Source organism: Sparus aurata, chromosome 10, assembly GCF_900880675.1.
Source record: "Sparus aurata chromosome 10, fSpaAur1.1, whole genome shotgun sequence".
Lineage (NCBI taxonomy): Eukaryota > Metazoa > Chordata > Actinopteri > Spariformes > Sparidae > Sparus > Sparus aurata.
The window spans coordinates 29,636,047-29,650,605 of NC_044196.1; the positions used below are offsets into that span (position 1 = coordinate 29,636,047).

At 39.8% G+C, this 14,559-nt stretch overlaps 1 protein-coding gene across 6 annotated transcripts in view; it reads left to right on the plus strand.

Moving 5' to 3' along the window:
* LOC115589510 (uncharacterized) overlaps positions 1-3,728 on the plus strand; it is a 28,886-nt gene extending 25,158 nt beyond the window's left edge. For all 6 annotated transcript variants that reach the window (XM_030430432.1, XM_030430434.1, XM_030430431.1 and 3 more), the window contains 4 exons: positions 1,436-1,461; positions 1,573-1,708; positions 1,939-1,992; positions 2,115-3,728. In XM_030430432.1, coding sequence (XP_030286292.1) covers positions 1,436-1,461; positions 1,573-1,708; positions 1,939-1,992; positions 2,115-2,402 — 504 coding nt within the window. In that variant the 3' untranslated portion in view covers positions 2,403-3,728. The remainder of the gene's footprint in view (positions 1-1,435; positions 1,462-1,572; positions 1,709-1,938; positions 1,993-2,114) is intronic.
* Positions 3,729-14,559: the final 10,831 nt, after the last annotated feature.

A 14,559-nucleotide genomic window follows, 5' to 3' on the forward strand; every position in this document is an offset into this window, starting at 1 on the left:
AAACATCTCACAGAGCTATCTCTGAATCTTATGGAGTCACTGGAGGCATTCCTGAAGGCAGATGAAGAAGCATTTCCTGATGACTCCCTTCATCTGCAGGGATACGTGCGGGGCGCCAAAGACTTCTTAGAGAGAAATAAGAATAACGTAGAAATGAAGGATGAGGAGATAAGAGCACAAATAGTGAACGTTGAAAGGGAAATGGAAACTATTAGGAAATTAATCACATTCCATGAGGACCAACACGCTGAACTGTAAATACCATGTCAGTCAGTGCTTTCACTTCTGATGCTGCAGCTTATATATCCACTAAGTTTCCCTTTTTTATTCTTCAGCTTCATTTGAGTGTTTTTTCTCTGAACTGACTTTGAACTCATGTTTGACATAAAGTAGGAGGTTAGAGAGAGACGCACTATTGACAGGGATGTGAGAGGTGTTGTACTACTTTTATTGAACACATTTACAAATGTACTGATGTGGAACCATTACAGTTATGGTACTGGCAACAATGCTAATGCATGATTATATAAAATACATTTTACTCCTTTTATTTCTAGTTCAGTATATTAAGGTGGATTACTAAAGAGAATCATGTTTCTGTTTTCTTCTGCTGGTTTATTTTCATGGTTTTCTTGGAATAACAGAATCCACAATACAAACTATAATCTTCTACATTTCTGCATATATTGCTTTATTGAAATCAGGGCTATTGAAAACATATGCTGTCAAAATATTGGGGAAATATGCCTGCGTTATTGATAAATGATAAAACTATGTTGCATGAAATTCAGCATGTGTGGAAAACCCAAATAAACGTCCTACATGGGAACTGTCGCTGTCTGTTGTTTCTTTTCTTTGCAATTGTGGAATACGAAGCCCGGAGTTCTAACACAAGTACTCTGTGTCTCTCTGTAGAGACAATACTAGGCTGCTAAATTAGCCTCTCTGACTATCTCTACTCATGCTGCAAAATTCACAACATTCAACATTTAATAAACCACATGTCGTCTCAGGACAGCCAATCAAACACGCTGATTTAGCCTGCATCTGCTCTTTAAAATCTTTTGAAGTGACATGACTGTAATACAAATACCTGTGTTTTTCAAATTCCCTCTGAGAATAATTAACATGTGACATCAGCACCAATCTAACGTGCTACTTCTCCCTCTTTGATTCACACCAACAAAGTCTTCTGTTATATGCTACACAAATTGACTCAACCCTAAACTCCCATCTAATTCAGATTCAAAAGAATTACTGACACCCCTTTAGAATACTTTGTTTCTTGACTATCTGGGTGGGGTCTCACAGATGAAACAGGAGAACTATCAGGGTTAAGACAGTTGACAGTGTCTCATGACATGCATCACATGCATCACATTCTCACCAACAATCATTGTGTGTATTTTGTCCATTTTCTTTTATCTCTGCATAGAAGCTCTCCTTCCATTCAACGAGCAGGTAAGATAAAACACTCAATATGAGATTGTTTATACTGTAGACCTTTAAATATAACAAGTGAAAAAGTTGCAGATTCAGTTGCACTTTCTCCTTTTTTTCACTTTGATTTAGAACAGCGATGGCAGCAGCAGCTTGGTCCAGGAGCAGAGGAGTGGCTGGTGTCAGAGCCACCACAGGCCTGTTCTCCATCTTCACTCTGCTGTGTCTGGTTTGCCTCTCAAGTTCACTGACTCACAAAGACCGGCTGGTAAATCCACTGATGTTGAACCTCTCTGTATCTAGAACATGTTCACATTCATTTGAAAGTCCTCAGCCATTGTGAGTCATCACAAAAAACAAATTACTGTTGAAATGTTCTTATATATTTAATAATTTGTATCTGAAGTTGTGTGTGCTACATTAGCTGCTGACCAGCTGCTGTGATACTTACATGTTATCAAATGGAAATTCATGTTGATTCTCATTCTGCATTTGCAGGCAGAGTTAAAGGAAAAACGTCAGAAAGCACAAAAACAACTGGACGAGGTGAAGGTGAGTCAGTCACACAGTTCATGTTGCTCACATAAATGACCTCAGAGTAAGTTTAGATTGTTCTAATACTGTGTGACGGCAGTGCATGCATTGTATATGTTCATTTTTATTTTTTCCATTAGGCAATATATGAGTCAAAAATGGACACCGCTAAACATTTCGCGGGGCTATCTCTGAATCTTATGGAGTCCCTGGAGGCATTCGCGAAGGCAAATGAAGAAGCATTTCCTGATGACTCCCTACGTCTGCAGGAGTTTGTGCAGGGCGTCGAGGACTTGGTAGAGAGAAATAAGAATAAAGTAGAAATAAACGATGAGGAGATGCGAGCACAAATAGTGAAGAATGAAAAGGAACTGGAAAGTTTTAGGAAATTAATCACAGTCCTTGAGGAGCAACACGCTGAACTGTAAATCCCATGTCAGTCAGAGCTCCTGTTAGGATTCATTAGTCTACCTGTCTGATTAATTGCCAGACTGCTGTGACAAATTATTATGCAGCATTATTTACCTGCCTGATTTAAATCTAAAACACTGCGATTTAACTATGCACTAACAAGCTGTATTATTAAAAGAGTTGTACATATCCTGTTGATAAATGTGATAGGTTGCAAGCATTAATCCTTTTTATGAGGGGTTAATACATTGGAGAGAAAAGCCAGGGTATGAGAAAGAACACAGCTGTTTTACTGAGGAGAGGCCAAGGTTATAGACAAGTTTGTTTGGTCGTCCTTTTGGTGAGAAGAAGGAAGTCAGCAGAGAAATTCACACAAGAAACCCAAACAAGTGCAGGATGAGAAAAGTTAGAGGACAGGAGAGGGAGGTTTCCTCTCAACAGGGCATTGTCTTCATGGACTGAAGGAATCGTGTTGCCAAGGGGACGGGACCAGCCCGTGCACCACCGATGGGAGAGCTAAGTCTAAACCACGGCTCCACCCCACCTGTTTAACCAGTGAAATGTTATTCACCTTATCTATCTGCTTAACAAATGAGAAATTATACATTTTTTCTGCAACTGAAATTATAAGAAACAATGAAAAGAGATATTGTGCATCTTTCTCTGGGCGATTGGTTGCAGAGTAACAGCATGTTCCGCTGCCTGCTATTTGACAAAAAGAGAAGGTCCTTGATCGATCAAGCTTTGCGTAATGATACAATTCTAAATAAATGGTAAATCTGTACGTCGTGGTTTGTCTTCTCTCTCAAATTAAGTAATACGCCTGACATTTCCACCTCTGATAATGCATCTTTATTATCTGTGAAGTTTCTCTTTTTCATCCTTCGGCTTCATTTGAGTGTTTTTTCTATGAAGGGGCTTTGAACTCATGTTTGACATAAAGTAAGAAGTTAGAGAGAGACGCACTAATGACAGGGATGTAAGAGGTGTTGTACTACCTTTATTGAACACATTTACAATTGTACTGATGTGCAACCATCAAAGCTGTGGTATTGGCAACAATGCTAATGCAGGAATAAATAATATAAACACATTTTACTCCTTTCATTTCTAGTTCAATATATTAAGATGGATTACTAAAGAGAATAATGTTTTTGTTTTCTTCTGCTGTTTATTTAATGGTTTTCTTGGAATAACAGAATTCACAATACAAACTATAATCTTCTACATTTCTACCTATATTACTTTATTAAAATCAGAGCTATTGAAAACATATGCTGTAAAATTATGCTGCATGAAATTCAGCATGTGTGGAAAACCCAAATAAATGTCCTGCATGGGAACTGTTGCTGTCTGTCGTTTCTTTCTTTGCAATTGTGAAATATGAAGCCCAGAGTTCTAACACAAGTATTTTCTCTGCATCTTTACTCATACTGCAAAATTCACAACATTCAACATTTACCTCACCACATGTCGTCTCAGGACAGCCAATCAGACATGCTGATTTAGCCTGCATCTGCTGTTTAAAATCTTTTGAAATGACACGACTGTAAGACATGAACGTGTTTTTCAAATTCCCTCTGAGAATAATTAACATGTGACATCAGCACCAATCTAACGTGCTACTTCTCCCACTTTGATTCACACCAACAAAGTCCTCTGTTGTTAACCAGAATACATATTTTTATACACTACACAAATTGAATCAACCCTAAACTTCCATCTAATTCAGATTTAAAAGAATTACTGACACCCCTTTAGAATACTTTGTTTCTAGACTGAGTGATGTTGTAATATCAGGGCGGACTTTCACAGATGAAACAGGAGAACTATCAGGGTTAAGACAGTAGACAGTGTCTCATGACATGCATCACATGCATCACATTCTCACCAACAATAAAACACACAGCGAATTGTGCCGTGGGGAGGTGACACCAGAACTATTTAAAGCATTGTGTGTATTTTCTCCATTTTTCCTTCATCTCTGCATAGAAGCTCTCCTTCCATTCACCGAGCAGGTAAGATAAAACACTCAGTATGAGATCGTTTATACTGTAGACCTTTAAATATTACAAGTGAAAAAGTTTCAGATTCAGTTGCACTTTATCCTTTTTCACTTTGATTTAGAACAGTGATGTCAGCAGCAGCTTGGTCCAGGAGCAGAGGAGTGGCTGGTGTCAGAACCACCACAGGCCTGTTCTCCATCTTCACTCTGCTGTGTCTGGTTTGCCTGTCAAGTTCACTGACTCACAAAGACCAGCTGGTAAATACACTGATGTTGAACCTCTCTGTATCTAGAACATGTTCACATTCATTTCAAAGTCCTCAGCCATTGTGAGTCATCACAAAAAACAAATTACTGTTGAAATGTTCTTACATATTTCATAATTTTTATCTGATGTTGTGTGTGCTACATTAGCTGCTGACCAGCTGCTGTGATACTTACATGTTATCAAATGGAAATTCATATTGATTCTCATTCTGGATTTGCAGAAAGAGGTCAAGGAAAAATTTCAGAAAACACAAAAACTACTGGAGGAGTTGAAGGTGAGTCAGTCACACAGTTCATGTTGCTCACGTAAATTACTTCAGAGTAAGTTTGGAGTGTTGAAATACTGTGTGACTTTATATACAGCAGTGCATACATGGTATATGTTTATTCATTTTTTCCATTAGGCAATCTACCAGCCAGAAATGGGCAACGTTAAAGATCTCATGGGGCTATCTGTGAGTCTTATGGAGTCCATGGAAACATTACTGAAGGCAGATGAAGAAGACTTTCCTGATGACCCTCTACATGTGCTGGGATTTGTGCAGAACGTCAAGGACTTCATAAAGAGCACCAAGAATAAAGTAGATAAAAAGGATGAGGAGATGAGAGCAGAAATAGAGAAAACTGAAAAGAAACTGGAAAGAATTAGGAAATTAATCACATTCCTTGAGGAGCAACAATTTGAACTGTAAATCCCATGTCAGCCAGTGCTTCTACCTCTGATACTGCAGCTTTTGCAACTTATCCTTCGGCTTCATTTGAGTATTTTCTCTGAACTGGATTTGAAATCATGTTTGACATAAAGTAGGAGGTTAGAGAGAGACGCACTATTGACAGGGATGTGAGAGGTGTTGTACTACTTTTATTGAACACATTTACAAATGTACTGATGTGCAGCCATTACAGTTATGGTACTGGCAACAATGCTAATGCAGGAATACATAAAATAAACACATTTTACTCCTTTTATTTCTAGTGCAATATATTGCGGTGGATTACTAAAGATAATCATGTTTCTGTTTGCTTCTGCTGGTTTTTTCATGGTTTTCTTGGAATAACAGAATCTACAATACAAACTATAATCTTCGACATTTCTTACTTTACTGATTTTACTTTATTGAAATCAGAGCTATTGAAAACATATGCTGTAAAACTATGTTGCATGAAATTCAGCATGTGTGGAAAACCCAAATAAATGTCCTACATGGGAACTGTTGCTGTCTGTCGTTTCTTTCTTTGCTATTGTGAAAAATGAAGCCCAGAGTTCTAACACAAGTATTTTCTCTGCATCTTTACTCATTCTGCAAAATTCACAACATTCAACATTTACTTCACCACATGTCGTCTCAGGACAGCCAATCAGACACAATGATTTAGCCTGCATCTGCTGTTTAAAATCTTTTGAAATGACACGACTGTAAGACATAAACGTGTTTTTCAAATTCCCTCTGAGAATAATTAACATGTGACATCAGCACCAATCTAACGTGCTACTTCTCCCTCTTTGATTCACACCAACAAAGTCTTCTGCTGTTAACCAGAGTACATATTGTTATACACTACACAAATTGACTTAACCCTAAACTCCCATCTAATTCAGATTCAAAAGAATTACTGACACCCCTTTAGAATACTTTGTTTCTAGACTGAGCGATGTTGTTATATCTTGGCCGGGTCTCACAGATGAAACAGGAGAACTATCAGGGTAAAGACAGTTTACAGTGTCTCATGACATGCATCACATTCTCAACAACAATAAAACACACAGCGAATTGTGCTGTGGGGGAAGTGACACCAGAACTATTTGAAGCACTGTGTGTATTTTCTCCATTTTTTCTTCATCTCTGCATAGAAGCTCTCCTTCCATTCACCGAGCAGGTAAGATAAAACACTCAGTATGAGATCGTTTATACTGTAGACCTTTAAATATTACAAGTGAAAAAGTTTCAGATTCAGTTGCACTTTATCCTTTTTCACTTTGATTTAGAACAGTGATGTCAGCAGCAGCTTGGTCCAGGCGCAGAGGAGTGGCTGGTGTCAGAGGGTCATCTGTGGAAACCTCGACGCCTCAAGGCTTTAATTCATTTTAGATGTTGAATAAAACAGCCTTAAAAAATGATTTAAAATTGATTTTCCATCATGAATCTGTTAACTAGGTCAGCTGCTGTTGGTCTGATTTGATTGACACTTTATTGATCCTGTTTATTGGTGTAAATTTAAAGTATTTTGGATTAATTCCCTCAAACATTTCAGCAACACTATTATATAAACCCAATGCATCACTTAGATCCATATCACTTACTGTTTTAGTTACATTTAGGTCAGTTACATAAGGAGCTGGTGCACAGCTGGAAAAATGAATAATATTGAAAAGTTAATTTAATTTACATCCAATTCATTCTTGAGTTAATATTTATAAAAATAAAAAGTGTCAATGTTTACACAGTCAACATAATCTATTTATGTTTACAGTTATTTTTATTTTTTATATTTTCATGGTTAAATCTTTTCAGCTACCATAAATGTGTTGAATGTACCTGTTGGGTTTACATTTACCTCAGTCCTTCTAGATCTGATTGGTTAGTTCAGTCACATGTGAGTCAGAACCAGGAAGTGAAGTTGTCGTTGATGTTGTGAAGCTGAAGTGCAGTCAAAAAGTAAAGTGCTGCTTAAGTATATCATCTGTCTCCATCCTGCTCTTTCTATCATTAAGACTTCACAAACCACCACACACTGAACCTTCACATTACAATATTACTAAAGTCCAAAAGAATAGGCTGGTGTAATGGCGTCAGTCTACAAGTTCAAATACATTCAACATAAAAAGGTATCAAAACGTAGTTAGCTTAGTTAACTGACAAGCTGTTAGCTATGACTAATGATAGACTAATGTCACTGATTAAAAGCAGAATATCAAATACAGCAGGCTCATCTGGTAGCTGCTCCAATGGAGCACACCTTCTGTCGTCCTTATCAATCTTTACTTTGGTGTAGTAGAGCTGAGAAAATACAGAACAACCAGCTGTTGCTCCATGAAACATCTGGACAGCAGGTGCACGAGACGTGTCATCACATGACATGCGCAGCGATGCAGCTGGTCTCAACCGTCCGTCCCAAAACTGGACCTCACATGTAGCAGCCTATGTTAGTCAAATATGAGACACTAGAGTCACTCACTGATGAGAAGCTTCTTAGCTAACAGACTGTTGTCGCTTCATAGTTTAGATGCTTTGATGGGAAACGTTCAAGACTGACATGCAAACCTGACAAAGCAGGCTGCAAACACTCAACTGTACACCTCATATTAAAGGTGCACTATGTAGTATTAGTTAAAACATTTTATTCAGATCTGCATTGACTGATTAGTTCAATCCTAAACAAACTAACTGAACAAACTCTCTTCGTTGTCATGAATACACTGAATACTGAATGAAACTGACTTAAAAGAACAACACAGTTTGACACTGTTTGACTTTCTTCATATGTCTTGTTTCTAGGATGAACGCTGTTTTTATCAATGTCCAACAGTATTGTACTGGATCAGGGTTTCATAGATGTAACTTGTTCACAGGAGATTACATTTTCCAAGGTGAAGAACTGTTGACTATTAAAGTGAAGTGAAAGGTAAAGTATAGTGGCGAGGCAGGGATACTTCAATACACACACGTTTTAGGTTTTTTGTGGTGTAGCAGATCTATGCAGACATAAAATGCCTGAAGATGTTTTTTGATGCCAACACACACACACACACACACACACACACACTAACACACACACACACACATACACTTTTCAGTTACAGGCTTCTCCACTCTGTCAAAGGAGAGATTTATTGTAACCTGGCCACAGTCCCTGACCCTGAGCTGTATCATGTGAGTTGGGTTGTGCTGTTGGGGCGGTGCCGACAATGTTATAAAAACTGTTTTGTGATGTGTCATCTCATTATTTTTCTTTCATTATCTGCCCTTGCATTCACCCAGCAGGTGAAAGCAGAAACTCAGAATGATGTGGTTTATACTGTAGACCTTCAAATATCGCAATTAAAGAAGTTGCAGTCTGAGCATTTCCTTTTCAACTCTTCATTGATCCTTTACACTTTGCCTCTTTGATTTAGAACAGCGATGGCAGCAGCAGCTTTGTCCAGCAGCAGAGGAGTGGCTGGTGTCAGAACCACTAAAGGCCTGTTCCTCATCTTCACTCTGCTGTGTCTGGTTGGCCTCTCAAGTTCACTGGTACACAAGGACAAACTGGTAAATATGATCTTGCTTTAATCTCGCATTTAATTGCAAGTCCACAGTGCGTTAATAACGCGTTAACCCAACGTCCTATTAACGCTGTTAATTTTTTTGACGCGCGATTAACGCTCGTATATATATAAAAAAAATTATTTAAAAAATCACTTAACAGACCAGGTGGCAATTTGGGACAGGCGTCTAATTCCTTCCTCACAATAATCCGGGATGAAAATGTCACAAACTTCTCCAGCTTCTCTGTGAATTCTCTGGCATCCTTCTGCAAGTGAAGTTGTTGCAGTGGAGGAAACAATTCAGCCAACCAGCACTCGCTGCAAACTCCTCATCTCTGCTGTCACTCACGGAGGCGTACATTTGTTTCTCCATCGCCCTGATCATTTTGCTGGACACTCTCTCGTGGCGTGCCCGTTTGCTGATAACTCATCTCCGCATGTTTTTCTCAAGCTCCTCTCTAGCCTTCTTCCTCCCTCCAGCAGGCGGCCTGGCCCTGTTGCTGTCCTCCTCGGACAGACGCTGAAGCTCCGTTTCTCTCACTCTCTTGGGGTCGACAGAGAAACGTCTAGCGGCTGCTTCTCCTGAGTTTTCCTCTGAATATATCACAAGTTTGAATTTCAAGTCGTACTTTTTATTGTTTTGCTGCACCAGAGCCATGGCGATCATCAGTGTGATACTGACTGACAGAAAGCAGCACACTGCGTGAAAAAGGCGAAGAAGAAAAACGTGAAGTGTCAGTGGACACCTCTTCTTCCTTAAAGGTCCCATATCATAAAAAACTTGTTTTCTCTGGTCTCTACATATATAAGCTGGTCCTCCCTGAGCCTGCCAACTCCCAGAATGAGTAAAACAAGCGAGTCCTGCATGGTCTCTGCAGCCCACCCACTGGTAAAATGGTGCTCCTACAGGCTGTTCAGATTCTGCTCCTAGTCATTATCATAGGCCGACCTCCTCTGTGTGAAGTTCGGTGTGTCCAGCGGAGAGACAGCAGTGTTTCGGAACGTTGTCGCTCAGAGCTAGACACGCAATTGCTCTGTTGTTGGTTGTATAGATCAACATAAGTGCCTGTATTCTGTCCCAGCTACAGAACAACTGAAGAGACCGTGGTTGTGTTTCATTTTTAATGACAAAATGCCGGCTGCGGTTCGTGTTAGCTTGTATGTGTGTGCTAACCACTTACATCGGACTGCTTCAGTAACTAGGGTCAGTACAAAGCTGGCTTTGCCTCGACACTGACTCTCGTTAAAGGATCAGTCTCAACCATACCGGACCCAGCAACTGCACCCGAGCCACGGATAAGTGTCGCCGCGGTTTGATAGTAACGGTAGTTGCCGACGAGTATGGTGAAGTCAGCTGGAAACTGGCTAACTAGTTAGCTCCACTTCGGTCCGCTATGCAATGGCGTTTGAAGCGAGTTTGATGTTAATAATATCATGATGGAGCTTGGTTGTCACAGTAGAAAGTCTGGAAACATGTGCAGACTGGAGACAGAGACGATGCGAACAGTGTATAACAGTTTGGAGACTGTGTTGGAGAAAAACACAGCTTTCGCTAGCTGTTAGCCATTAGCTACATGGTAATGTTAGTAACTGTAACAACACATGCAAACAAACTAACATTATTTAGACACACTAACCATTCTGAAACGTCCTGCTGCAGCCGCAGAGTCTGTACTACTTCAGGAGCCTCTCCTTCTGGGTCAAACTTGTTCGGTTGAACGAAAAAATCTCTGCGAGCCATAGTGTTACATCCACCTTAAACATTATCGCATGCTACCATTAGCATAAGGGGCTTCCTCTCCCTGAGAGTGACGTAGCAGGCAAAGCTCCCCAAGTAGGCGTTGACAGACGGAGCTCGTTAGCATTTAAAGATGCAGGCACAGAAACAGAGTGCTGTGAACAGACCTCAGCAGAGCGACTTTTAGACAGCTGGAGTTCAGGACCATGGATGTGTTTGGGGCAATACATATCGAATACAGAGTTGTTGGACCTCTGACAGCTGTGTGAAATTGATGAAAAACAGTATAATATGGGACCTTTAATAAAAAAAAAAATAAATAAAATTAGACCCGACATTTATTTGGAACCAGCGGTTATTTACCAAAGTATACATCTGCACCGGCGTTTAAAGGGACCCTGCGGTTAATTGAAGCCCGGCTATTTTTTGGTAATTTACGGTATGAATGGCAAACTACTTTTGAAACACTGCCAGATGGTTCGGTCATCGGACAAAAGTTATCTGCACGTACTGTCGACATGAAATGAGTTACCATCGAAGTACATTGAGTCTCAAATATCACTTGCAAGCCAAACACAGGGCAGATGCAGAGAGTCCCCCACTCGCCAAAAGCAGACAACAAAAAAGGCCTTTTATTTTCCTGCATGATTTGAAGTGTTGAATAAAAATGTTCATAATGCAAGCATATTTGCCCTTTCTTCTGTTGTTACAAGTATTAAAAACATGAAAAAATACATTTAGGTACAAATAATGTGCCAAAAAATGTGCCAAAAAAAGTGCGATTAATTTGCGATTAATCGCGAGTTAACTATGGACAAAATGCGATTAATCGCGATTAAAAAAATTTATCGTTCGACAGCCCTAGTTTTTTCTTTAGTCGTCTCACTTGTCCTAATCTGTGACTGCGTTTTGATTCTCATTCTGGATTTGCAGAAAAAGCTAAAGGAAAAGATTCAGAAAGCACAACAAAAACTGGACATGGAGAAGGTGAGTCAGTCTGTCAGATTTACTGTTGCTTATATGCTCATAAAAATTCCATTGGGAGTAACTTTAGTTATAACCAGTGTTGTTGAAAGTAACCTTCAATCATACTTAGTAAAAGTAAAGACATCATGTTAAAGTATTACTTCTACCTAAAGTCACCCAGATTAATAGTAATTCAGTACAATAAGTGTCTCACATGAAAGTTACTTGAGTAAATGTACTTAGTTACATTCCATCACTGCATACAACATGGCAAACTGAGGTGGTGTGATGTCACAACATGGTTTTATTCTCTTCATTAGGCAGAACTGGCCACCTCCTCAGAGCTCATGAATTATTATGTGAACCTCATGGACCCACTGATGGGATTAGTGAAGACAGCCTCAGAAGACTCACCCGATGGCTTTCCACCACTGGAGGGAGTGATGGAGAGACTCAAGGAGTACGCAGAAAAAACCAAGACTTATATGGATGGGCAGAATGAGGAGTTAATTGAAGACATAGAGGAAGGTGAACAGAAACTGAGAGCAATGATGAAATTAATCAATTCCATTGAGGAGTATCAGGATGAATTGTAACTCCCACACCAATCAGTGCCTCTAATATTGCAGCCACGTTGAGTTTCTCTTTTTATCCTTCAGCTCCATTTGAATGTTTCTATGAACTGACTTTGAAATCATGACTTTCCTTTGATTTGTTGACATAAAATAAGATGAAGGAAGAAGGACTCACTATTAACACGGATGTATAATGTGTTGATATATTATTCCACTTGAATACATTGTACCAACCAATAATGTACAATCATTAAAGGAGAACTTCGGTCGATTTAAACATGCAGCTTCATTGCTCAAGCTACCCTTGACTTGCCAGTACCAAAGACGCGAACACATTTGGTCCAACCATTACAGAGCTCCGTGAACGGAGAACAATGAAGCTGCATGTTTAAATCGACCGAAGTTCTCCTTTAAACCTGAGGTTTCTGCAGAGACATTGCCAGGCTGGTAAATTAGCTTCTACCAAAGACCTTCTTTACTTGTGCTACTAGCTTCAAATCAGTTAAAGGGTAACTCCACCAATTTGACACATTTAGGTGTGTTAACAGGTCTTTGGGAGCACTATTGCATATGTGGAAAAAAGCAGTGTGAAGCCTTTTGTGGCTTCAGAGGAAGCTCAATGTAATCTGATGAAGCACCTCCAGTGATGTCACTCAGTGGTTAAGCTGAGGTGTCAAGTTTTTAGAAGCGGTTCGCTGGTCCAGCATGGCTCATGTTGGACACTTTTCGACTCATTCTGGACAGTTTAAAAACAAATGATCAAATTCGATACAGAGATGTTTTTAGAGAAAATTGTATTCCTTTTATTGTATTCTACGTCCTTGAGCCTGGTGGTTTTGTGGAATTGATAGTTGCATCAAGTTAATGCTTGCCTATTTTTCATGTCCACATAAAGGCAAGAAATGCCTTATATGTGGGGGGTTAACAGGTGAATCGCATCCTCATGTTCCATCATGAAAGACTTTCTGACTTAGCATACATGGAGAAACAGGGGGTTGATTTGTCTCAAGGTATCCAGATGAGACCTCGGTCTATATTTGGTTCCACTTCATTTCCATGTATATTTGTTTATGTAGCTAACTGTGCTTACCTTCAACCTTTCTGGTTAAAATAAAACACAGGCAAGTATTGTTAAGTTTCACTATTGTTTATTGGTTTAGTTCTGTGTTCCATAAGTTAATCATTTTCTTGCTTTGTCACACATCAGGAGATCAATGTACAAAAGGAATAAGTTACCAACCACTTCCTGCATCATTTACCTGTTTTCAGAAAAGGTATTTGATTTACCTGCAGGAACGGTCCAGCCCACATTAACTCCCGCAGTTTGAACTGTGTATTTAAGCAGTTGCTTTTGGCTGTATGGAGGGTTGGGCATCAGTGTGTAGTTGTGTGCACTTGATGTAAGTAATGTGAGTTGTGTATTATGAGTTGAGTTCTGTTGTAAGTATTTTTCGTGTGTAAATACACATTTTTTTAAATTACCTGGACATCTGGCCTCCTGTTGCCTTTTAAAGCCACTCTGGTCCATCTGTCTTGCAAATCTAAAAAGTGTATTTTGACCATTAGCAAGCTCTTTGTAATGCTTCATACAACATCAATAGGGAGTTTTGGGTTAAATTTGGCTATCAATTATAATTAATGATTATTAGGGATAATTATTAATTATGATCAATAATTTAAGTCGAGGTTGTACCCCCAGAGTTGAACAATGCTGTTATTACTGTGCAAGGTCCGATGACAGACAGCAGGTGGAGGAACCTGGTCGCTCCTTTCTTTCGCAGGGATAGCAGCTCGGTGCTAACCTACGTGGAGTTCCTCAGATTGTGGGGTTAGCTGTTAAGCTTTGCGTTGCAGCTGCTGGCGCTAACTAAGCTGGAGCTAGCAGGACCTCGCGTCACTGCAGTGAGGAGAAGTTCTTTGGGCCTGCTGCAAATGTAGCTTGCATCACTAAGCAGCTGTTAGGCCCAGAAGAATCCAGAAGAAGAGATCTTGAGGGCAGGCAGCCCCGTGGGGAGAGAGGTGGAGACGAGAGGGAACAAGGGAAGGGGCTGGAGTAGTGTTGCACGTTAAACCTATACTAGAAAGGTACAGCGGTACCCAGCCAAGAACAATACTTTTTCACGTTTTATTAGTATTTGTACATCGTGAAATGTTTGCGACAGCGCGGCAGCGTGTCTGTGTGCAGCTTCTCTCTGCTTCCTCACTGCCTGCAGCCAAAGTGGGCGTGGTTTCACAGTGGCAGACAGTCACAGAGCAGAGCGAGAACTTTTTTTACCATCAGAGTTGCAGGAGGCAGTCAGGGGTAAAGCTAACTGTTTAACAGTCCGATGTGGTTCCACACATCTCTGTATGCAAACACAACGTTCACACTGGTAAC